The sequence below is a fragment of the Urocampus carinirostris genome, chromosome 16 (genome assembly GCF_059441175.1).
Source record: "Urocampus carinirostris isolate Australia breed hairy pipefish chromosome 16, RoL_Ucar_1.0, whole genome shotgun sequence".
Classification (NCBI taxonomy): Eukaryota; Metazoa; Chordata; class Actinopteri; order Syngnathiformes; family Syngnathidae; genus Urocampus; species Urocampus carinirostris.
Genome location: NC_142364.1, coordinates 16,324,244 through 16,350,379, shown reverse-complemented (window position 1 = coordinate 16,350,379; position 26,136 = coordinate 16,324,244). Strand labels below are relative to the sequence as shown.

General features: G+C 42.2%; 2 protein-coding genes and 1 pseudogene across 4 annotated transcripts; 2 read left to right on the top strand and 1 right to left on the bottom strand.

Moving 5' to 3' along the window:
- Positions 1–800: 800 nt before the first annotated feature.
- actr1b (actin related protein 1B) lies at positions 801–11,538 on the top strand. Its single transcript, XM_088319713.1, has 11 exons — positions 801–1,016; positions 2,824–2,888; positions 2,972–3,047; positions 4,009–4,134; positions 4,214–4,338; positions 6,433–6,649; positions 8,100–8,192; positions 8,264–8,438; positions 8,507–8,568; positions 8,633–8,673; positions 10,093–11,538. The coding sequence occupies exons 1-11, from the start codon at positions 969–971 to the stop codon at positions 10,193–10,195; spliced, it is 1,131 nt and encodes a 376-aa protein (XP_088175839.1). The 5' UTR covers positions 801–968; the 3' UTR covers positions 10,196–11,538.
- Positions 11,539–14,422: 2,884 nt separating this feature from the next.
- Positions 14,423–20,075, top strand: LOC148350425 (radial spoke head protein 3 homolog B pseudogene; annotated as a pseudogene). 2 transcript variants are annotated; one of them, XR_015847075.1, is made up of 3 exons: positions 14,496–14,558; positions 17,270–17,397; positions 18,537–20,075. The product of XR_015847075.1 is annotated as a radial spoke head protein 3 homolog B pseudogene, transcript variant X2 (transcript). The 2 variants fall into 2 exon arrangements; XR_015847074.1 differs by lacking the exon at positions 17,270–17,397 and having other exon boundaries at positions 14,423–14,558.
- Positions 17,035–25,249, bottom strand: LOC148350424 (uncharacterized). The gene is made up of 2 exons (XM_088319712.1): positions 24,866–25,249; positions 17,035–22,315 (listed from the first exon to the last, which is right to left on the bottom strand). Exons 1-2 carry the CDS (start codon positions 24,945–24,947, stop codon positions 21,192–21,194), a joined length of 1,206 nt encoding a protein of 401 aa, XP_088175838.1. The 5' UTR covers positions 24,948–25,249; the 3' UTR covers positions 17,035–21,191.
- Positions 25,250–26,136: the final 887 nt, after the last annotated feature.

The following is a 26,136-nucleotide window of genomic DNA, read 5'->3' as shown; positions in this document are numbered from 1 at the left end:
CAGCACGGCAGATGAGTGGTTAGCGCGTCCTCGGCACTGTTCTGAGGTCATGGGTTCAAATCCATCTACCAGCCTTTCTGTGCGGAGTTTGCATGTTCTCCCCGTGCTTGCGTGGGTTTTCTCCCACATTCCTAAAACATGCATGTCGTGTTAATTGGCCGGTCCAAATTGTCCCTAGGTGTGAATGAGCCAGTGAGTTGCCTGTCTCTTGGCCCTGCGGCTGCCCAGAGAGAGCTGGGATTGGCTCCAGCACCCCAGCGACCCTACTGAGGATAAGTGGTGTAGATGATGGATGGATCCAAAATGATAGCAATAACTTGTACCTTCTGAGTTACCGTGACCACACATTGTAAGAAAAACGTAGGTAACATAATTTAAGCTTTCCCCACAAAAAAACAACAAACAACAACATGAAGCTGGTCTCGGGAAATAAAATAATAAAAAGTGTGTTGAAAAGACACTGCTAGAAAAAAGCGATTTACCATAACACCATCTTGTGGCATAGACTGGTAACTGCAGCCTGTTGGCATTAAAAAAAACAATAACAGTGGCAGACTACTAATTTCTCTAATCCCTGCGAAAAACTATAATAAAACACCTTTATTTCTAATTAAAATATTTTTTAAATTTGAAACGAATAAAAGTACAGTAAATGAATAATTGCAAATCTATGCCAATGGGCGGAATCAATATCATAGGTCTGTGTTTCCGTCAATCACAAAATATCTTAATCTGATTGGCTAAAATGTCTGACAGGCGTTATGTTGACGTATGGCGTCGTTGAAGGGCGGGACTTGGCAGCAGGGGCGGCCGAGTGGACTGGAAGTCTGGAACCGCGGTCGCTCGCCCTGCTCATCCGTGCATTGAAGGAACGGGCGGGCGTCCTTTTTCCCCCCCCTTACGCTTTGGACGTTATTCATATCGACAGTGGGCACCAAAGGACGCGCACCTCAACATTCGTGTTCGTCATGGAGTCCTATGACATTTTAGCTAATCAACCCGTGGTGATCGATAACGTGAGTATAATGACGTCACTCACCCACACCCAAACAGGCCGTCGCGGGCTAGGTGTTAGCTTAGCTATTGTCTTGGGAGCTGGCCGCAGCCTTTTCCGCCACTTTATTATTACAAGCGGTAATATATGGCTAAACAAGAGACGGCAAACGGAAGCGAAAAAGCAAAATGTGTATTTTTTTATTCAGTTAATAAGAATTACCCAAAACCAGAGCCTAGCCGGCTGCTAGCTAACCTGCCAAGTGACAATCAACTATCGCTAGCTAGCCGCCTTCAGCTTTAGCATTGCACCTCTGCACATTAGCTTAGAAGCACTTGTCAGTATCACAACATCATCTAGAAGCATTTTATGCTTTTGTTTTTTCCCCTTAGCGCCAGTAAATGTAATGAGACGGGATGTATTATTTTGCACCATCTAGTGGTGAACAAAACCACCTTTCATTGTAGAAATGCTGAAATAATTTCAATTAGTGACCATGAAAATGTTTTGTCATACTGATGTATTACTACTGAATACCTTACAATCTAATTCTAGGCCATACCTGTCATTCTTAATAACTGTAATTCCCCTTTTATAAGCGATATCAAACACCTTATTACAATCACAATGTGGCATCTACCAGCTCACTGCAAAACAGGCCATGTAGGATCAAAACAAAGATAACTGATTCAAGCAATTTTATTTTATAAACCAAATACATAACACACAAAGAATCTTAAAGCATCTTTCTTAGTTCTTTCCCCACCAAAGAGTAAATTTACTGTTGCCAAGTATACATCGCAGTGCAGGACTTCTCAGACTTCAACTGATCTACAGTGTCTCATCTCATCAGCTGTACCGCTTATCCTCATTAGGGTCGCTGGGGGGGGGGGGGTGCTGGAGCCCATCCCAGCCATCTCCGGGCAGTGGGCAGGGGACACCCTGAACTGGTTGCCAGCCAATCGCAGGGCACACAGGGACAGACAACTCATTCGCTCATTCACACCTAGGGACAATTTGGACCGGCCAATTCACCTGAAATGCATGTTTTTGGAACGTGGGAGGAAACCGGAGTGCCCGGAGGAAACCCACGCAAACATACAAACTCTGCACAGGAAGTCTGGAGCTGGATTTGAACCCACGACAGGTTCCCATGACATGAACTGTGCCGCACAAGCGCTAACCACTGCGCCGCCGTGCTGCCCATCTACAGTGTCAAACAATCATAATTGAGTTTAATTTGCAAGACATATTCAGTGTATTCAGTGCATGACATTGTCATCTGTTACCAGTGACTCAGACGATCTGCCTTAAAGCCAAAATGGACAAGATGAGATCAGTTTAACCAAAAATAAGTATTTTTCCTGTACAAAAATTGTTCTATGGTGTACACAATTTGAAATGATCAGCAAATATATAAAATATGGGGATAATATATAAGTTGGCAGGTTTGTGACGCTGTGATTTGCTGCAGCTAGCTTACTCTTGTTTTCAGTGAGTTTTTGTCTGTTAGTTCTTCCTCCCGCTAGCTTCACTCCAAGTAATTGCGTGTTCTGTCTTAGAAATCATAGTGCCGGTGCTTGAAAGTTGTTGTAATGTACAGTATAAGCCTTGACTGTGAGTCTTGAGAAAAACACACTATACACACAATATAATATCAAGATCCAGTTTGCATGGAAAGGATGTGATCCGGCAGTTGGGTTTTTCTCAGTAGTCGTACAAAGCGGTGTGTTGTCTTGTGGCCCGCAGCCGTGTCCCATGATCATCCTTTTCTTTACAGTTCACATTTTGTCATGCAGTGTTTTAAAAATAACTGTGTGTGTGTATAGGGTTCAGGGGTTATCAAGGCGGGTTTTGCTGGAGACCAGATCCCCAAATACTGTTTCCCCAACTAGTAAGTCCTGTCGGTTTTTCTTCTTCAGGTTTGATCAGATGCATGTTGCGGTGCAAATATCAATATTTGTTTGTTTGTTGCAGTGTTGGCCGTCCAAAACATGTGCGTGTCATGGCGGGTGCCTTGGAGGGGGACCTCTTTATCGGGCCTAAAGCAGAGGTAATTCCAATGGGTCTTGTTTTGATCAATTTTTTTCTTGACTTACAAATTCACTTGTGAGCTTTTGGTGAGGGTTCCATCTTACCCATAAGGACACATTTATAATTTTGTATATCCTCTCAGTAAGGAAAGAATACATCAATGAATTTTGAGTACAAACACCCTAATGATGCAAAAATTTCAACCTGTTCTAAAGGTCTTCCAAATCTACTAAGTTAAAAAAAAGCAGATCATCCCCAAAGGCTGTGGTTATCAAAGATATTTAAGATTAATTCATCCATCCTTTATCCGCACCGCTTATCCTCAGTAGGGCCGCGGGGATTTAAGATTAACATACTGGTATAAAGCTAAAAATATAATATTTTTAACCCATTTACTGTACTCTCCAGCAGCGCTTCAATGACAGACACCCGTACGCCATTTTCTTAGTTCACATTCATTTCTTTCTTCAACATCTTTGTTGTCCAACTCTCCACTTCTACTTATCACTCACTTTCTTGGGACCCATTGGTATGGATGGAAAAAGGAAATAAAACCAACAAAACCACAATAAAATGAGACGTGGTTCCTCTCAAACATGATGGGGGCAGCGCTGTTTGATAAGATTGAGCAGGGCATTATTGCCGTCTACTGTTAAGTGTAATTGACCCTCTGTTTTTCTTGCTCTTAGCATTATTTTGCCAAGACAAAGGCCTGCGACCCACTGAAAATGGGTCTATGACCCACTTTTGGGTCCCGATACGCCAGTTGAGAAACGATGGTCTAAATAATAAACAATATTAGCCCAGATAATTAACAACTCTGGCATCTTACGCTATCTAATTTGCTGGTGTCCAATGGTAAAAACATAACTTCATTCTTTATCGTAAGCAAGCAGAAAACCAATCTGATCGATCATCAAAGGATTTCCTTGTCACAAGGTCCATTTAATATTTTCCCAACACGTGCTTTGGCATTCCAGGAGCATCGAGGGCTGCTATCGGTCCGCTACCCGATGGAGCACGGCATCGTAAAGGACTGGAACGACATGGAGAGGATCTGGCAGTACGTTTACTCCAAAGAGCAGCTGCAGACCTTCTCCGAGGAGGTGCGTTGGTCCTCGTCCACCTGACACGCAGAAAGAAAGTACCACCGGTAAATCTGTTACCCGTCCGTGTTTCTCTCAGCATCCTGTTCTTCTGACCGAAGCCCCACTCAACCCCAGCAAGAATCGGGAAAAGGCCGCCGAGATCTTCTTTGAGACCTTCAACGTTCCCGCGCTCTTTATCTCCATGCAGGCGGTCCTCAGCTTGTAAGTGCACAAGCTCAATTGCTAACTAGTGCTCATTTGTGCTTGTCCAATTGAGGTTTTGCAGTGTAAAATTAGCTCAATTAACATTTTTTTTAAGGCTGCAAGAAATGACAACTTTATTTTTTATTATTGTTGGATGGATTAGTTTAAGAGGCAAACAATACTCATTCTCCCAGATTTTTTTCTTGTATGCTGCAGATTGGCAGGGGGTGCATACATAATATAATAATGTAATATAATGTTGGCCAATACCATCCATCCATTATCTGCACCGCTTATCCTCAGTTAGGTCACGGGGGTGCTGGAGCCCATCCTAGCTATCTTCGGGCAGTGGACAAGGGGACACCCTGAACTGGTTGCCAGCCAGTCACAGGGCACACAGAGACAACTCACTCATGTTGGCTAATAATAATAATAATAATAATAATAATTTCCTTTGTATTGTCATTCTTTGTAACAATGTACACAGAACGAAATGTCGATACACCTGACCCGTTGTAGCGAGTCGATGCAGCCGCAGCCAGAGGGCGCCGCCATTATACCAATTAGGTATGTCTCGGCCGAGGCGCGAACCAGCGACCTCCCAGTCTCAAAGCGGGCACACTACCATCTAGGCTACTGAGACCATCCATCCATCCATTATCTTCATCGCTTATCCTCAGTAGGGTCGCGGGGGTGCTGGAGCCCATCCCAGCTGTCTTCAGATAGCAGGCAGGGGACACCCTGAACTGCTTGCCAGCCACTCGCAGGGCACACAGGGATAGACAACTCACTCGCTAATTCACACTTAGGGACAATTTGGACTGGCCAACTCACCTGACGTGCATATTTTTGGAATGTGGGAGGAAACCGGAGTGCCCGGAGGAAACCCACACAAGCATGGGGAGAACATGCAAACTCCACACAGGAGGTTCGATCTCATGACCTCAGAGCTGTGCCGCACACGCGCTAACCACTGCGCCGCCGTGCTGCTCTAATACATTGTTTATCTATTTGTGGCGCCCTTAATCACAAGTAGTCTAAAAGTGCTGCATAGAACACAGACTAATGCAAACTACAGACTATTATTACACCATCCCCTGATCTAAAACCTACATGAGGGCAAGGAAAATCTACAAAAACCTCAACATGAGGAAAATGAAAAAACCTTAATCCCTCGCTATAACACAGTTCACCTTTCACAGTCTCGCTGCTTCACAGATTTTTAGCATGTGTGTCATGCATTCTGATTGGCTAAACCAGGGGTCCGGAACCTGTGACCCCAGAGTCACATATGGGTCTGAATACCGCCATAATAGCTTCCAGGAGGTTTTTCAAAAATGCTTGGGAACAGAAAGGGGAGTTAAATGTATGCTTTTAGTGTGAGGAATAACATAAATCAAAAATTCTAATGTTTTTTTTTTCAAGGCTGTAAAATGTTTAGAATATTTAGTCATTTCTATGTGTATGAATCTTTTCTTTTTAATTCAAAAGGCTTATATAAGGCTTTTCTTTCCGGCTCCATGGATTCTCTTTAAACATTCCTGGTTAATGAGCCCTGGGCTAAACAGACCCCAAGATAGTTGGTTTTGGTAGAAAATACATTTTACAGGTACTGTATACTGTACTTTTATTTGTTAAACGCATTCCTGGGCCTGTAAAAGGGGTTCTTTGGTTGTTTTACTACACGGATTAATCACAGGTTTTTTTTGGAACGTAACTACAGCAGTCAGAAAGTTCACTACATGACCAAATCTTTAGATGGTAAATGGTCTGCGTTTATATAGGGCTTTTCAAGTCATTGAAGACCTCGCAAAGCGCTTTATAATATGCTTCACACTTACCCATTCACATACAGTCATATACCTATAGCAGCGTCAGCCATGCAAGGCAACTTCCTGCTTATCGGGGGCATTAGGGGTTCAGTGTCTTGCCCAAGGTAACTTAGAAATATAACACAGCGAAGCTGGGAATCGAACCTGCGACCTCTTGATCCCAAGACGAGTGCTCTATCGATGTCTTTTGAAAAGTTATTTCTCCTCTTAAATCTAATGTCATTGACGAAGAACAATTTGAGTGGAGTTTGAGAATGAGCCGATGGTGGTCCCTCCTCAGGTACGCCACAGGACGCACCACGGGCGTGGTGCTGGACTCTGGCGACGGCGTGACTCACGTGGTTCCCATCTACGAGGGCTTCGCTATCCCGCACTCCATCATGCGCGTGGACATCGCCGGCAGGGACGTGTCGCGCTATCTGCGTCTGCTCCTGCGCAAGGAAGGTTACAACTTCAACACCTCGGCCGAGTTCGAGGTGGTGCGCACCATCAAGGAGGTGAGGTGGCCATTTGATGCAACCGGGTCGATCGTGTCTGAGTGTACGGAAAGAGAAAGCTCTCTAAAAAGCGATGATTAAGAGAAGATATGCAAAAAAAGTGCTCAGCAGACAAAATTAAACTGAAAAGTAGGTGTTGCAAAAGTATTAGCCCTCGTTTTCTCAGCTAACTTATTCCGGAAATTCGCCAATGCGCGCTCCAGGGCTCTATGCCTTTAAAAACTCCGTTACAAAATATAAAATAATCTAACACCATATTTTTTTTTTCAAACGGGTTTATTTATGTAGTTTAAACTGTTAATTTGTACATGTGTTTCCCTATATCATATATATTGTTAATTAAAATTTTGTTGTGAGATACTGAGTTGCTTGACATGAATGAGGTTTATTATAAAAAAAAGTTAAAAAATGAAGTAGCTTGGATGTTTACCGTAGAAGGAAAAAATACATGCAAATCTAATTAAATAGAATAATACATTTTCTTATTCAAATTAATTCATTTTCTGCGTTAAATTATTGTTGGTAATATACTGATCAAAGGGATAACCACCTGTCTTTTTTCATTTTCTCCTTTAATACTTCCTTTTTTTCTTAATTCCTTTATACAACAATAATGATTCGTAACATATTGCATCAAAGCAAGTGAGCCTTTTGAGAGCCGGCTCTCTTTAATGAGTTGAGCCGAAAAAGCCGGTTCTCTAAAAAGAGACAGACTTCCTTTCACTACATAACTCCCACATGAAATCCGAGGCGGCAGATGCATGCGCACAATAGGATCGAACCGCTCGCTTCGCTTGCAACAGAAAAAAACAATACCGAGATAGAGGCTACCGCGGCGAACTCGTTTGACTTGATTGATTTGCCATTTCGTCAGTCTGTGTATACCAGATGGTACCCATAATTGACAAATTTGCGTTTTTCCGTACAGATTTTCTCGTACATCGTACACGTCTTAAAATACAATATAAACGTACTTTGTACGGCAAAAATGCACAGGTTGACAGGTATACTAACACTGACAGAGTGCAATAAGTTTGCCTTGAAATGCACCTGCTGTGTGATGGGCTCTGAGGTTTGTGAAAGCAGACCCCGCAGAACAACATTAAGACCAAAAAAACACCAGACAAAGTTCAAATGCTACTTAGACTGAACTCTTCAGGTGTAGTAAGCCTTGGTCCTCGAGAGGCATTGTCTTATTTTTCAATGTTCTTCTCTTCCAACCAAGCCAATTCATTTTGAAATTAAATAGAATGAATTGTTTCCCGAGTAAGATGGAGATTAAATTTGCAGTCAGTTTGAATTAATCTTTTGAATAAACGTTTTGAAAGACTTTTTATGAAGCCCCCCTTGGCCACTAAAAATTAGCACCGTTTTCAAGCAATGATGAGCCTTCACTGCTATTTAACTCTGCTGATCGTCCGAATCGACTCTTCCCTGTTCTTGCCACCAGAGGGCGTGCTACCTGTCCCTGAACCCTCAAAAGGACGAGACGCTGGAGACAGAAAAGGCTCAGTACGTGCTCCCCGACGGGAGCGCCCTAAACGTGAGTCTCCCCGCATTTCGCTCAAACCCCGCCTCCTCCCAGCACTGACGAATCCGGCGGGGGGTTTTCAGATCGGCCCCGCCCGCTTCCGAGCCCCCGAGCTGCTGTTCCGGCCCGACCTGATCGGCGACGAGAGCTCGGGCATCCACGAGGTCCTGGCCTACGCCATCCAGAAGTCCGACTTGGACTTGAGGCGCACCCTCTTCTCCACTATCGTGCTGTGTGGGGGGTCCACGCTCATCAAAGGTGGGAGGCTCTCCATCTGCACATTTATTCATCTCTGATTCTGTCTAACTCACTGTCGCCATCTTCAGGTTTCGGAGAGAGATTGCTCACTGAAGTCAAGAAGCTTGCACCCAAAGATGTCAAGATCAAGGTTAGACCTTTCTTGTTTTCTCCGCCTCGGGATCTCTTCTCTTAATTAAGATGTGTCTTGGCAGATCTCCGCCCCCCAAGAGAGACTCTACTCCACGTGGATCGGGTAAGAAATAAATTATGTCTTTCTTTTAACACATGAACTGCCGGAATATGGAAATCAGTCACGGATTAACTATCTGCAAAGCAGCAGACTTGAGAAGTGATGCAAACTCGGTGTTTCCCGTTCTCACACAAGCCTTTATTTTACCGGAAATGGGGAGTCATGCACGTTAGGTAGCCGGTCTGGCGTGGAAAGACCGGAAGCCAGAGACCGACGAGTTTGATAACAAATCAGGATAACGAAAATAAACGGGAGAAACTAGAAGGGAAGAAAAACTGAAGTAACTAACAAACAGGACGGAAACAGAACTGGAACCCGAAATTAAACAGTACAAAACTTAACGGGAACAATAACAGACTGTAGATATCACAGGAAAACAGGACCGAGTCGGAACCCACGTCTTGAGGGCAGAAGTTCGTTTGACGGGCTGACCCTGAAGCAAGAGAGGGCTGAGCTTTATATAAACAGAAAGTCAATCTCTCAACGAACCGCAGCTGGCACCACACGGGCGGGGCCAATTGGGCACCACGGCAACCGTGACACACACGGGTGTGGCTAATTGGGCGCCATGGCAACCATGACAGCAAATCGCTGTATGAGAATTAATTAAAGGTGGGGTGCAGGATTTGAAAACGTAAAACGTAAGGCTGCAATCATGACAAAGCCAGGAGATGGCAGCGGAGTTACACATGATATACGTGCATTTCGAATCAACTCTTCTTTTTTCATCTTTGTGGGGGTTTATTCAGCACCGAACAGGCTTGATAAAAGCAGATAGGAGCAATGGGAAATGAAGCATAAAGGCTCTTTGAACTCATTTGGGTATTGTTAACACATACTTTTTAACTTTTGAGGACACTTCAAACAACGCAAAACACCTTTAAATGTAAGACTCATTTAGGTCATTTGGTAAATGAAATATCAGTTCCGCTGCTTTTGTGATTGCTGCCATGGCAGGAGGCTGTTTCTTCTTCGGTGGTTTACAGGAGGTTATTGTAATATGGAACTTAAGAGCTACAGTTTGGGCCCATGTCCACCAAAGTGTTTTCCTTCTGTGAGCAAATTGTTTTAATAGCTTGCAATGGCAGCTGAAAACGCCGGGAGTGCAACAGAGAGTTAAAAAAATGTTCAATATGGGGAAAAAGTGACACTTGTCAATGTCACATTTTAACCAGCCTTCTTATAACGGTGCAGCAACCAAACGTCATCTTTACAAGTATTTCATTAAATAATGAGAAATCCAAATGTTATCACAAGTTTATGAGACCCTGGCAGGACCAGTTAAACCCTGGCGGAATCTTCCTATGTTCGGGAAACACCGACTTGCTCCTTCACGAGTCATTACATCAAAGTTAGCAGTTATTATCCAATCGGTTCTTCTTGCTTCTAACACACCGCCCATATGGCTCCACCCCCCCGCAGAGGCTCCATCTTGGCATCGTTGGACACCTTTAAGAAGATGTGGGTGTCCAAGCGAGAATATGAGGAAGACCGAGCACGCGCCATCCACAGGAAGACCTTCTAGGAACTGGCCCCGCCCCCTTTTCCCTGCACTCGGACTGCTGCGGTCACACCAATGAAGGCGCGCGTGACGTCAAGTGTCAATAAAAGTCCAGGTTTTTCGTTTTCTTGTTTTGCTACGGTTCCATTCCAACGTTTTTTATTGTGTCACAAATCGACCGCCGCCGCTCGCGGCGCTTTTTTTGACCCACTGGCCGATTTCAAAGCCGACGACCTTGGTGTCCCACTCAAGATCGTATTTCTCGTGCCCTCTTTGCACTCACTAGCAAGCGCGATAGTCTACTGGGAAGATTTTTACGCGCTATTCTCGACTTTTCCACTCCTGTTTTTTGTATTTATTCATGTCGCAAGCGCCTACTGGTAAGATAAGGTCTAAAAATATCAAGCCCGACCCGGGCGCGCGGGGATTCAAGCCCGAACTTGCCTGAGCCCGACAAATTAACTTGATTTGAGGGACTGAGCCCGAAATTTCACAGTTTGTGAGGAGGCAGGAAGAGGAAGGCTGGTTAATAAAAAAACAAAGTTAAGAGAGAACCCGAACATAATGATTCACATTTTAGGCCCAAGACCTCTACTGGAAATACTGTTTTTGTAAAGCTAGCACATTTTATTTCTGGTCCATGAGAGTGACCTTATAATTAAATTCATGTGTTCATTCAACATAAACCCCGCATCATGGAAATGTTCCTATACCATTATTCTTTGTTCTCGATGGTAAGAGACACTGACATAAGCACATGAGTAGATTCAACTACAGCACATGAGAATACTGCATTGTGTGGAAATTACCACGCTGTACATGTAACACAAATAGCCCCGACTAGCCTCAAGGACCGTACTACAAAAAAACCCAATAATAATACATAATTGTTTTTTTCATGCTAGTGAGTACAAAGAGGGTACAGCGTCTCCATCTATATTAGTTAGCATACCTTACTCGTACAGTTAAAATAGTGGACAAATGTCAACTGGTTCACAGTTTTGCCTTACTAGCATCATGTAGTTCTACACGTGAGAACAGAACATTCGAGTACACGGTTCCTTGAGCGCGGTCGACCAAGAGCGCTACTCACTAGTAAAAAAAAAAGCAGACTTTGAGGTCGTCGAGAGACGCGAGAGAAAGCAAAACTTGGCGCTAACCGTTAGCATTAGCCGCCAAGTCGGTGGCGAGCGAGGCTTTCGGACCTTTTTTAAAGTGTCACGAAATGAAAAAGTTCCTGTTTGCTCACAATTCTGGCTCCGGTTTATATCAGCATCATTATTATTATTATTATATGAAAAAAATAAATATGTCTGCTGCTCGAATGCTTCTGTTTGCTTCAACATTCAATAAATTATACATGAAGATGTCTTTGGTTTTTGGAATTGACCAGGTAGTTCGTTTTGTTCAGGGACAAACCCTATAGTCAATTATATGAGGTTAATTAACTTGAGAATTTGACACAATTTACCAAAAAATCCTATAGAAATAGTAAATGCTTTTTTCAATTTATATTTAAACTTGATCATTGCCATGTTTCCATTTTCACTGGGCTAGCCTAACCCTAAATGAATTTAAAAATGTACAGTTTAAAGCTACAGTGTGTCATGTTTAGCACCCCCAACAGGTTAACAAAGAGCATTAAATAAATTATTGATTTAATTAACAAGCAAAAACACAGTATAATGAACATGCCTGTTTTTTAAATAGTTGGAGGAATCTGCATTTATTTTATATAACATTAGCTTCACCTACAGTAAGCTAATGTTTTTGCTACAGGTACCCAAAAACCTTAAAAAGGCCAGGCTGAATAAATGGGGATTTGGGGCATTTTAAGCTCCTTTAAACAGCGACATCTAGTGGTCAAATATTACACATTAAGGGCAGACCAATTTTTACCAAGATTTGGAAGTAGACAGTTGGATTTTTAAGGTTAGCACAGTGCCACTAATGGTCATAGAATTCAAACCGATTATTTTCTTTAAAGGGGCAGTGTGTTTTATTTGACCGCTAGGTAGCTAGTGTCGTGCAACTGAAAATACGCGCTAAAGGCACAAGGAATAATATAAACTATGGAAACTTGAGTGGTGGGGCATTTGAAAAATTTGGTTGCAATTATGACTTTAAGCCAGTAGATGGCGGCACAATTTGCATGCATTTCTTAGATGCGCTCGAATGATTTTTGGGGGTTTGTTCTGCCCCGAAAAAATGCGTAATGGAAAATATATAAATAGGGCTCTTTGAACTCAGTTGGGCATTGTTTACACATACTATACAAAATGGAGAAAATATTTAACTTGCAACTTTCTAAGGACACCTCAAACGACGCACCCCGCCTTTAACCAAACCACATTATTTCGTTTTCTTTTTTTTGTGATATTTTTGTAGCAGCAAGATGCCAGACAATTAGGTCATCGCCCTGTAGGTGAGAATCATGTTATGTAAAAGAAATGCAAATTTCTTGATCTATAAATATATATTTTTAATGCACATCCATATAAAAGTGAATGTAAATTTGCTTATTGTTCAAATCAATATTGTATTTTTCTTAACATCCTTGAAATACTTGAAAAATCTTTTAGTTTTAATGTTGTGTTTTCAAGGTCAGGAAAATGCTTGAATTTTGGGTGAAGTGCTTGCTTGAAATTGTTGCCATTGCCATATTTCTTGGCAGCCTACTCTATAGACCATGCAATCGTTTATTTTATTTTTTCTCGAAGTGCATGAAAATGACGCTGACAATTCTGCTCTGGTGGCTTGTCATTTTGGCATAGGAAACTATATCGGAGGACAGCTCTTTTTAGAAAGATGGTTCTTTTGGCTCTGCTCACTGAGAAGAGCCGTCTGTTTTGGCTCCCAAACGGCTCCTTAGATTTTGTTTTTTTTAATGATATATTATCCATAATATTACGCACCACACTATTTAATAATTATTAATTTTGTAGGTTTTGCAGGAATTCATGTAAAACACATGAAACTAATTATGTATTCACAAATCTACAAAAAAAGTAATACAAGTGAATTGATAGCTTTTTACACACTGAACAGATTTAAAGTCGAACAAAAACACAAAATCCCTGAAAATGCAAAAATATATATATATTAACTAGTCAGTGCTGTAAATTATAAAATGCAAAAAATAAAACTATTATTCTATTTTACCCAATTTAGACACTGATCCCCTAAAAAACAAGCACAAAAATAAATTAAAATAAGTAAAGCAAAAAGCAAAATATCATCAGTCTCTTAAGATTGAATACACTCTGCTTTAGAGCAAAAAATATAATTAAAATGAATCCAAATTTTTGCAAATGTTTTTTGCCTTTTTCACATACATTACTATTGTTCCAGGCTGTACTTGCCCAAGACACACCACAGGAAATGGTGCCCCTCTGACCCCTATTGGTTAAGGATCCAACCAACCAACCAACCAATGATTCAACTCAATTATTACCCAACACCCATAGAGCCCTTTCTGTGTTTTTAATTGAGTGTGACATAGCAAAGCTGCGTCTGCATTGATGAAGCAGAAAGGCAGAATTCATGTCAGTTTACAGCAGCCCACTGACACAAAAAGATCATTCATAAAACAGCTCAAAATGGCACCAAGTATGTGCTAGGAGCAAGATACCAACTTTATTTTAGTAAACAAAAGAAACGTTCTTTGGATCAGCGGCCTGATTACTTTCCTTGAAGGTACTGGAAAAATAGACAAATTTGCCTTGAAATTGCTTAAAACTGCTGAATTTGGCCATGAAAATGGTGTACGAATCCTGTCTTTAGTGACTGACGTTTTTCTAACGCTAGGCTTTGCAAAATAACACACTTTCCCTTTTAGTACAGCTATTTTTGCCAAATAATTCCCCAAAACTGTAATATTTTGAAGAAGAATGGTGGCACCTTACCTACTTTAAGCTCTTAATGAGAAACGGTATTTGGTTAGCCAAGCTAAGCAAAATGAAAAGACGACAGAAGAAATTAGCGCTTAGTCGTTAGCGCCAAACAAAGATGAGGAGTCTACGAGAAAACTTCCCGAGGAACAAAAACAGAATACCGAAAGACAAACATTCCCTCACAGACCTCCAAGTAAATTTGATGTGCGGCAAAAGACATCGGCAACTGTCCAATGTTGAAGATGGGACCATCCAAGAGTTAGAAGTTCAGGTTGGAACAAAGACCTTGGCCAAGTCAGATTGGGAAATGATGTCACAAGGCTTCACAAGTGGGTGATGTGCTCCGTAGCCAATGATGTCACAAGGTTTGCGTCGACAATGATTGGTCAGTTGCAAACAACTGCAGAAACAACCTCTAAGAATGACGTCTGTAGCAAGAAGCTGTTGGCTTCAGAAGACAATGGCAGCTCAGAAGAAGTTTGAGCCCACCTTAGGTACGTGAAAGTTTTGAGGAGAGACTTAGTGAAGTCGATATTACGGCAGATGAAAATCAATAGCTAGTTTGACATTAAACACATAATACTGTAATCCCTAAATGTTGAGACGAGGCGGTGCTCCTCGGAAGAAGAAATCCTCTCGCGCCTACTTTAGATTGTGATTGGGTTGCTAGTGACGGCTTCATTGATTTGGCTTCACGCTGTCCGCTGCCAAAATTTTTAACAAGTACAACACTCCTTGCTCGTCTCACCGAAGTGCTACCTATGCTTTGTCGAACCTCGTTTTAGCTTTCGGAAGAGACTTTTGTTACTCTCTTCACCCCGTTACCTGTTTTTCATGCGGGTTAAATATTTTCAAATGGGGTCACTTGAGGGTTCGCTCCACTTTGTGTCTACACTTCCTACTCTGTGCTTTATGAACTGCGTGGAGGCTAAATGTAAACGAAACATTCTGCCAATGAGAACACCACTGCGCCCTAGGGTGGTGGAGGCGGAATTGCACTTTATTCTGGGAAAGTTTAAAAAAAAAAAAGTTCAACGAAAGGCAAAAGGTGCTCCTGTAACCCTTGAGAACTACCGAACTAAGACAATTGGACTTGTATCGAGGACATTTTATCTTTCTTGCAAAAGGCTTTGTCATTGTAGTATGCCAAGTTTTTGACAAGAGTACTTTTTGGAACAGTGTTTCTCAACTGGTGGATTGGGCTCTAAAAGTGGTTCCAGACCCGTCTTTAGTGGGTCCTTTGTCCTGGAAAAATAAGTCTCAGAAGAAAAAGAATGGAGGGTCAACTACACAGTAGATCAGGGGTGTCAAACTCATTTTAACTCGGGGGGGCTACACGATAGAACAAACATTCTGTCGGGGGCCGGACTAGTAGATTAAAGAGAAAAAGAGATAAAATAAATAGGAGAAAGAGGGAGGGAAAAGGAGAGAGGGTGGGACAAAGAAAGAAAAAGAGAGAGAGGGAGAGAGCGTAAGAAACAAAAGATAAAAAGTCGTGAGAGGGGGAAAAGAAAGTGAGAGGAAGAAAAAAATCCAAATAGAAATACAAAGACAGAAGGAGAGAAAAGGAAAAAAGGAAGTTAGAGCAAAAGAGGTTAAAAAGACACAGAGAGAGAAAGAGACAGAGAGTGGGAGAAAAGGGGTGGAAGAGAGAGAGAAAGAGAGCGAGAGAAAGAAATACAAGTACATTGTCTTTGTTCGGGGCACCTTTCTTTGGCAACATCAAGTTGACATATTTCAACCTGCAGGTTGTTTTTCTCTTGCGCTTCTCTGAGTGTTGTCTCGCGGGCCGGGTTCAATCCTTTAGCGGGCCTGATTTGGCCCGCAGGCCGCTTGTTTGACACCTGTGCAGTAGATGGTGATAATGCCCTTCTTGGTCACTTCTTCCTGTTCGACACTATCCCAATTGTATTTGAGAGGGACCACATTTCATTTCATTGTGATTTTGTGTGTTTCATGTTCTGGTCATAGTAATGGGTCCCAAGTAAGTTAATGAGAAGAGAAAGGAAAAATGGAAAATAATGATCAAATCGATGATGGAAATAATTGTGGGATACAAAATATCGTATGAATGTCTGCCATTGAAACACTGCTTGAAGGTACAGTAAGAAGTATTTCTAGCTTTTTTCATGTATATTGATCCTTATTATCTAAACAATGAAATATGGTTGTTTAAGTACACATTTTATTATTATTTTAAGGACACAAACATGTTAGTTTTTGGCTATTTTAAACCAGTTTTAGGGGGTAGCTTATATCCAATGTGAGCTTATATGTGAGTATATACATTACTTGAAGTTATTTTGGTTTTTCTGGTCTTTCTGTTTTTAAGGTGACTATATTGTACTATCTCTGCTTTTAACCGCACAGTGTTTTCATTTACCGTAAATTCCGGACTATAGAGCGCACCTGATTATAAGCCGCAGACACCACATTTTAAGAGGAAAACCGATTTTGTACATACACAAGCCGCACCTGTAAATAAGCCACACGCCCCCACATTTAAACATGTAACACAAACACAAAATTAACCCAAACCCGACTTCAAGTCCCGCGATTGAAACTAAATGTCCTTCATTAAAGTCCACAGTCCAAAAATCACAGCCAGCAAAATGAACGGAAAACGATACCGGTACTTAAAGTTTGATGCAGACCTGCAGAGTCCAGGTCCCGTTGAAAGTAATCCAAGGAAAAAAGTGTATATTTCCAAAGGTAAGGGTGGGAAAAATATATCATATGAAGACATTTACTCACGCAACTCCTTTTTCTTTAAACAACTTTTTACCTTCTTTTCTTTCCTTGTCTGTCCCCACTTAAACTCGGCACCCCGCATTTGTTCATTTTTCGTTCACCCGTGCAAAACATATCAGAATAAGTGTCTAAAATAAATACATTACAAAAATATACAGTTGCAAATACATATTATACATGGGTCACACATATTTACAAAGAAAGACGATACACCGAGAGAGTTTTCAAAGCTTTAATAACAATAATATAGCTTTGACAGGGCAGTTAATGGTAGCAACACTCGAGCGCCGCTAGCGGCCGTTAGAAAAATTACCGGTACATAAATTGGCCGCATCGCTCAATAAGCCGCAGAGTTGAAATTTAGGGGGGAAAGTAGCGGCTTATAGTCCGGAATTTACGGTAGTTATTTGTGAGAAGTGGATTTTTTATTATTTTTTTTCGTTTTTGGTCGCAGCTTGTCCTTATGGCGGAATGGAGGGTCCTCAAGTCAGACCAGTTGAAAATCATAGATTTAGAACCAATGTTCCTTCATTCTGGACTTCCTTTGTAGCGTAATGGTTCGGACTGAACGGCAGACAAAAAGTGAGTTTTTAGTTTCAGAGAACCAAAATTCGAAATGTCCTTAAAGGGAGTAGGCTTGACCTTGAAATAAAACAACCCTGATGTTTGTCAAGGGTAGCTTAGTCTTTTAAGTTTAGGTTTTAAGAAGAGATTTCTTAGGAAAGTTCCATCTTACAGAAACTTCCTGATTGGCCCCTAAGGTTATGTCTCAACCGGGCTGTAAGACAAGGGTTTTTCAACTGAACAGCTGTTGGTAACATATGGCTTGCGAGCCAGGAGGGGCCCTTTTCACAGGGACATCTGGCTCAGGGATAAAATTCACTTTTTTAACACATCTAAAAAACACCGTGTATCTACCACTAGTAGAATTCTGTAGCCTCTTTATACCTTTAAGACTGGTAAGAAGATTATTATCATTATGTTTTTTCCGTGTCTCTTAGCAATTCAGAATACACATGCGATTGTGACATCTGCCTTCAACCATTTCCTGGATTTTCTTACAAGTGTGTTTTGCACAAGTTATTAAAAAATGACAAATAATAAACAATGTGCATAGAGTTTTTGTATATTTAAAAGATGTCGAAGATGCGCTCCTACAAAACCGAATGGAGGACAAATAATGACTTCCCGATTCCAAAGGTAAGAAATATGATCATGTCGCGTAGGTGAAGGTAAATACATCTCCAGCCTTCTCATTTGCAGTATTTTGTGACATTTTACAAAATACCTCTGCTCGCACCTTGTTTAAAGCCACTATTCAAGATACATCAGACAAATTGTATGGGGGATATTTGTTGATATGGAACACAGGTTTTGGTGTTTTCTTTCATATATTTTATGAAACCACCAAACGTCCCAGAGTGAAATAAAATTCATCAAATAATTAGCTTTTGTCTTTAGATGAGGTTTGATGCCTTAGTCTGTTTTTTCTTGAAATATATATTTGGCTCGCACACAATTAAACCCTAAAGAAATTTCTTTAATGGCTCCCATAGGTTCCCAATCCCTGGAATAATTGAACACACAAGTTGGTACGTCCTCAAACCAATCAAAAAACTCACTCAAGGGAAAAAAGACTGGAATCTACTCAAACATTTGAAGTTTGGGAATGGACCTTAGTTGTACACTTAACAAACAAATTGTTCTGCTTTGTTTTCAAGGTTCCTAACTTCCTCCAAGGCTCCTAGAAGTTCTTCAAACATGAAACAGCGCTCAATAAAACAAATGGTGCTGTATCAACGGCGCTAAAGCCCGCATAGCCGAGCAAGGACTACGAAGTCAGCAAGGATTCCCAAAAAAATCAAAGAACAGATTTGCTGTTTCTGCTGTTTTGCACGATGGCTTCAGTCACACAGAGCCAACGAGATAAAAATGGGAGTTACGTCTTCGCCAGTCGCCCCAGACCGGTAGAGAGCCGCTCCAGGTACAACGAGTGCCCGACAGAAACCCCTCAGTACGGGAATATCATGTATGACCGAAGGGTGATCAGGGGAAACGCTCAAGGTCAAAACGCGCTGCCCACCAAGACCACCATGCACATGGCCGACATCCAACAGCAGCACGGATTCCGGAGGAGGTCTGTGGACTTTCTCAGGTCCAGGGACAATTTGTGGTTCAAGAACCACGACAACCTGCCTGGGAGAAAACACATTGACGTGCAGACGGAGTCCTTCCTGGAAGAGCTGAGTCTCATCTTGGTGACCAAAGACATCGACTCGCAAACCGATCGTTTCCTGGACCGGCCGGCCACTCCGCTTTTTATACCTGCCAAATCCGGCGAAGATGTTGCCACCCAAATCGAAGAGGGCGAGTTATTTGACTTTGACAGGGAGGTGCAGCCGGTGTTGGAGGTCTTGGTGGGCAAGACCATAGAGCAGTCTCTTCTGGAGGTGATGGAGGAGGAGGAACTGGCCTGCTTGAGGGCCCAACAGAGAGCGTTTGAGCAGCTGAGGAACGCCGAACTGGCCGAGGTGCAGCGACTGCAGGAGCAGGAACGCCGGCGGAACGAAGAGAAGGAGTGCCGCATTGCTCAGCAGAAGGAAGCCGTGCGGAAAGAGAAAGAAACGGCGGAGATGATAGCCGCCCAAGCCTGCGCGCAGCAGTTCCTGTCCAAACTCTTCCCCGCTGTATTTGCCTCGCTGAGGCGACACGGCTACTTCTACGACCCGGTGGAGCGAGACATCGAGGTGAATTTCTTTCAGTGGCTCATGGCAGAAGTGAACAACACTCTGGAGAAGAGGAATTCTGCTAGGCTTCTGCTCGACACCATCATCCATGACATCGCCCTGGAAAGACAGGACTTTTTCGCGGATTTGGAATCACAGCTAGTCAAATCAGATAAATAGAGTAAGCCAGAAGTTGGGCTTTAGCGCTATTACTTCAGAACAACTTAACATTCAATTGTTTCGGTTTATTGTTCACGGATCCCTTAACTGCATGGGTCATCAGGGCACCACTGAAGCACAAGTCTGGACAGCTTTCTCCACTGCTGACAGTTCCTGGCCTGAGTTTAGGTCATTGGATAATTGGTCAAATCCATTCCTTGATGTTGTCTGTGCAGTTCTATTATGGGCTTCCTCTTCTCCTGCCCTCTTGGACTGCGGCCTGGAGAATGATTTTAGCCACTCCAGATTAACTTGTGACGTGACCACACCACTGCAGTTCACCTAGAACTAATAAAAATTAACTTAATATTGGAAGTCAGTGACGTGCAGAAAGGCTCATGTCTGGTGGGGGAGTCAGATTTACAAATAAATGAACTGACCTCTTATTTATGATCAATTGCTTGGCATAGCAAAGAAACCCTACCATTGAATTAAAAGTTTCATTGTTTTACTGTAACTTATAAATGAAGCCTATGGGCTTCCTCTTTTTGAATACAAAACATGAATAGGTACTTATTTATAAAAAAAAAGTCCATGCAACCAGAAAAAATGGATGGCTGTTAGCTGGCTACTAGAGGTCAAATGGGCCTAAAAAAAAATCCAACCTGAGCCCAAAAAATGTACTTGCTTTGAGGGACCGAGCACAAAGCACACCCGAATGTTAATTTTGTGAGCTCAAATTCCTGAGTTATTTTGCCCAAACAACTCTCAGAATGGGTTGTTTAGTCCATGGGAACTTTAATAATTGGCCTGTGTATTAAACCACAAAATTCCCAAAGTTGGTTCCTTTGATTTTAAATCACCACAAGAAAATCATATTTAAGAAACTGACAAAAAGGCTTTCCTCCCTTAAGAATTGGTTGAGTTGGTCAAAAACAACATCCGCCCCCAAAATATTGTACAGATTAATTTTAGCTAAAAAAAGAAAGAAAAATAGTATGATGTAACATTAAAAGTAGCTTTTGTATCCTTAAAGGAACGCTGTGTATAAAAGTTAAAAAAAAGTTAATTCCTTCATTCAAAAAGGAAAGTATAGATGAAAAGAAACCAACTAACATCACTATTTTGCATTTGTAGTTATTTTAAATGACATGACCCTCACCTTAAAGAGAGCTGACATAATTGTCTGCCATCTTGGTGCTCAGGGTACCCCAAAAAACAAGAACATTATAAAGGACTGGGAAAAAAAACAAATACTTGGTGCTGTGTGGTCAATTTGAGCCTACGTATGTTGTAATCTTCCTTGTGCTTTTTAGCACACATTCTGATTGCACGACGCAACACGGCGAAACCTAGTGATCAAATCATAAACATTGACACTTTAATATGTTCTGTATATGTGACTCAGAAGAAAAAGTCTAGACTCCTGTGCACTGAACAAAACCAACTTTGACATATTCACCAGATTGTAGGCCAATATGCTGTCAATCCTCAAACTCTGGCCTGACGCACATGCGTTCTGTTGTGGCTCGCCAAATGATCCTGCCGCGTGAACGTCTGGCCACAGTCCGAGCATGCGAAAGGTCTTTCTCCGGCGTGTATCCTGGTGTGCGTGGTCAGATGGCCCTTGTTTAAGAAACTGTTGCCGCAGATGGTGCACGCGTAACGTTTCTCTCCGGTGTGCGTCCTGTTGTGCTGCTCCAGATCTTCGTTCTGAGAGAATCCTTGCCCACAATCCGAGCAGGCGAAAGGTTTTTCCTTAGCGTGCATTCGCGTGTGTGTCGTCAAATTCCCCTTATTGAAGAAACTTTTGCCGCAAACGGCACATGTGTAAGGTTTCTCGCCAGTGTGTGTCGTCGAATGTTCCCTCAAAAATTTGATTGCGGCGAAACTTTCACCACAAAGCGTGCACAGGTAAGGTTTCCAATCAGTGTGCGTCCTAGTGTGTCGTTTTAAGTCCTCCTTCTCAGAAAATCTTTGACCACAAACCGAACAGACGAAGGATGACGCTCCCGTGTGCCTTCTTGTATGGAGCTTCAAGCTTCCCTTCTCAGAAAATCTTTTTGGGCACACGGAGCAGGCGAAAGGTCTCTCTCCCGTGTGCCTTCTTGTGTGTATGGTTAAACTTCCCTTCTGGGTGAATCTTTTGGCGCAAAGTGAGCATGCGAAAGGTTTCTCACCTGTATGCATTCTCATGTGCTGCTTCAAACTGCTCTTGGACGAATATGTTTTACCGCATTTGCAACATTTCCAGGGGTTGTCTCCCGTCTGGTTAGTCTCATGACCCTCAGACTCCTCATCCTGAGTTTGAGGAGAGTGGGACTTGTCATCCTCGCTATCTGAGAGCGGAGGTAAGAGTCCGTCTGTTGTTGATCTTCTGTCATCTTCTTTTGCCTCGTATTGACATGAGACGTTGCTGGGAAGCTCCGTCCCACCGCCCCTGTCATTTTCATCTTCACTCTTGAGAGCGACACCAGAAAGTGACGACTTAGTGACGTCCTGTTCCTGTTGTTCCTCCTTGATGTGTTGAGGTACATGTTTCTCCTCCACTTTCACTTGAACAAGAAAGAATGAAGTCCCCTGTTGGTCAGGAACAAGATTTTTCTCATCTACATCTGTGGGGGACACAAAGGAAGTGCCTCGCTCAAACTTGTGCTCCCATCTGGACATCAGTTAAAAATATTCCCAAATTCTTACACATGCAAAATGTAAAGAAATAGTACCGTAAAATTTCGGACTATAAGCCATGACTTTTTCCCCAAGCTTTCAACCACGCGGCTTATGCAACGATTCTGCCAATGTATGCATTTTTTCCTAACGGCCGCCAGGGGGCGCTCATACAGTAAAGGTAAGAGTGAGTCACGTGGAATATATGTGACCAGGAGAACGAAGGTTTTACGTAACTTCTAATGTTGTGCATTGATAAAACTAGTATGGACAGACCCTCATCATGAAAAAGGTGTCAATCGAAAGGGGAGCGCTTACTACCATGGCATAACTACGTTAACGTTATGGCATTAAAATTTAGAGCACTACATTGTGCTAAGTTGATTACATGGAATGTAATTCAATTTAAAGGGACAGTGTCAAATCATGTTTATTTGTATAGACCTTAATCACAGCAAGTTTCAAAGGGCTGTATAGACCACAGACAATACACCAATAAAAATAATAAAAGGTATCATACCTGTATGTAAACAAACCCATTCACATATATACATTAATTTAAACAAATTCCAGTCAATTTGTCTGTGCAGTACTATATAGTAGGGGTGGATCGATCCAAATATCGATACTATCATTACTAAGCAAGTACTTGGATTGGATTGATACTATTGTCCTGTAAGCGATACTTTGCTGCTCCACCAATTTCCTTAAAGCGCTGCTTCTCTATGTAGATAGCGCAGTCATTCTCTCCCTCAGCTACTCTTTAAGTTTATGAACACTTTTAGCACATCTACCTGCCAGGCAGAGGAAAGGGCCAAATCTACAAGCTCCTCCTGCAATTCCAAGTGTAATTTTTGCACTAAAGTGGTCTGCAACTGTGGCAACACCACAAATTGATATTATTTGACTATGCAATTGAAAACGAGTGCTAAAAAGCACAAGGTTGAGTACAAACTACAGAGACGTAAAGGTGGTGTCCCGAATGTCAAATTGTGTTACTTTCTACCGCCATCTCCTGGCATAAAGTGATCGCAGCCTCAGTCAAGTCATTAAACAAGTATTTGCATGTCTCCTTATGTTGGACATGGAAGTACGTGCATTTCTTACAAGCAAGCGAATAAACTTTTTTTTTTTTAGGGTTTGGGTTAGGGTTAGGACTGTATTTGAAACGGGCCTTTTGTTACTGAAAGATTTTATGCATTTGACTATAAAGGATTTTATACGATTGACTCATAATGCAATGAAAATTTTCACTGAGCAGGCTTTAGTTCAATGACAGGTCAAGCCGTTCCAAATGCAAAATAGTTTGTCTAGTTCTGTTGATAACAGGACTCTGACGGAGGACGGCAGGCGCTGTTTTGAGAAACACTCGCTGTTGTTTTGCGGAACCACAGACATCAGGACCCTCGTCTCTGAGATTGTGAAGCCCACGTTGGGCTTCCTTGGCACGCCCATGGGAGGAACCGGCACACCATTGTGCGGGGAGAAGATGGCCAATAGGAGAGAGCTAAAGGACTTCAGAAGAAGGCTTCCTACATACTCAAACGTCACTAATTCGGCTGTTTTGGATGAGAACACTTAGTTAAATTGCTAATGAGATTAGATCTGCCCCCGTGTGGAAATGTCGGCTTTCCTGTTCATCTTTTCCGTCAAGAATCGAGCGTGCATAGATTGATGGGTGAATGTAGGTTGTGTTTGGTTAATGGAGTCAGACAACTAATTCGAAAAATTTGGTAAACGCTACATTTTGATGATAATTCCCAACATTACTTTTACCATTTTCATGTTACACCAACAAAAATGTCATGATGAGCATATAGTCACTCACTTTATTCTGCCCAACCTTTGAAATTTTGGGGTATCTGCAGCAGCAAGATGACGTACAAATACTTCAGCTCCCTGAAGGTGAATTTCATGTAAAATAAATGTACATTTCTGGACCTACCAGTATTTTAAAAAATGCAGTGGTTAGCGCATGTGCGGCACAGTTCTGAGGTCTTGGGAACCTCCTGTGTGGGTTCAAATCCAGCTACCGGACATCCTGTGCGGAGTTTGTATGTTCTCCCCGTGCTTGCGTGGGTTTCCTCCGGGCACTCCGGTTTCCTCCCACATTCCAAAAACATGCATTTCAGGTGAATTGGTCGGTCCAAATTGTCCCTAGGTGTGAATGAGCGAGTGAGTTGTCTGTCCCTGTGTGCCCTGCGATTGGATGGCAACCAGTTCAGGGTGTCCCCTGCCCACTGCCCGATGATTACTGGGATGGGCTCCAGCACCCCCGCGACCCTACTGAGGATAAGCGGTGCAGCTAATGAGATGAGATGAGATGAGACGTTAATAGAATATTCGTATCTTTTTGCTTATGATTTTAATCAATGTTTTTTACGCATCAAGTTTTTAACCACTCACGCATCCCTTAACCGCCAGGGTCGTTAGGAGGCGCTAAAAACCGTAATGGCAGAGGTATTTGATTAACATTTCAGTGTGATCGGTGAGCAAACCTGCAGAACGTTGTGATGTCTCGCTGTCGTCTTTAATTGCACAGAGTTCTTCGTGATACTTTGTTGTCCCACTGGCGCACATTTCGAACAATAACAACTCGCTTCCGTTTGCCAGAGCTAGGCTAAGCTAAGCTAGGCTAAACTGAAAAGCTCCAACTTTGGAGTGAGACAAAATAAAAAAGTACACGAAAATCGAACAAATGGAGTCTCAGCTTGTTTAAGTCGTCCAGTGGGCTTATTAAATTCGTATTCGGGTATTTTACACGGAAGTTTGGCAGAAATACAAGGTGTAATTTCTATAAAGGGGGAGAAGGAGGCTAAAGGCCGTAAAAACTGCTCGACGGCAAGCTCACTAGGACAAATCTCTTGAGATTACTGACACCGGATACTGTCCAACAGGTTTGGGGAAACGTTTTGAATGGCGGGCCACATTGGCTTAAACATTTTTTAAAAGGGCCAGGAGGAGAAAAAAAAATGTTGATTACATTTTTTGTATATAGCGATACAGTCTGGAATACAAACTTCAGCAATACCTGAGTGTAGCTCCTATGCTGTTAGACAGAGGAAAGAAAAGCTACTGGACTTGTTTTAGGTTTGAGGAGTGGTAAATTTATTTTGTTAAATATGTTTGATTTCGGGCAGCATGGCGGCGCAGTGGTTAGCGCGTGTGCGGCACAGTTCTGAGGTCATGAGATCGAACCTTCCTGTGCGGAGTTTGCATGTTCTCCCCGTGGATTGCGTGGGTTTCCTCCGGGCACTTCGGTTTCCTCCCACATTCCAAAAACATGCATGTCAGGTTAATTGGCCGGTCCAAATTGTCCCTAGGTGTGAATGAGCGAGCGGATTGTTTGTCCCTGTGTGCCCTGCGACTGGCTGGCAAGCAGTTCAGGGTGTCCCCTGCCCACTGCCCGAAGAAGGCTGGGATGGGCTCCAGCACCCCCGCGACCTTACTGAAGATAAGCGGTGCAGATAATGGATGGATGGATGGATATTTTATTTATTTTTCAGGTTGATAGCCGGTCATCTACTCTAATTTCATTGTTAACCTATTTTTAGTAGCAAAATTTACGTTTATCTGCACTGATAGGGTTTAGAATTAAAAATCAATCTATTTTGCGTCAGAATAAATTACACAGTAATACACTTTGAATTTCAATGACAGTTCAAATGAATGACAAGAAGGTTAATTAAATAAGCAAAGAAAACACAATTCCAACGTTTTCCAGTTAAGGGGATCCTAAATGCATGGGTGGAGAAGCACCTTTTCCGTT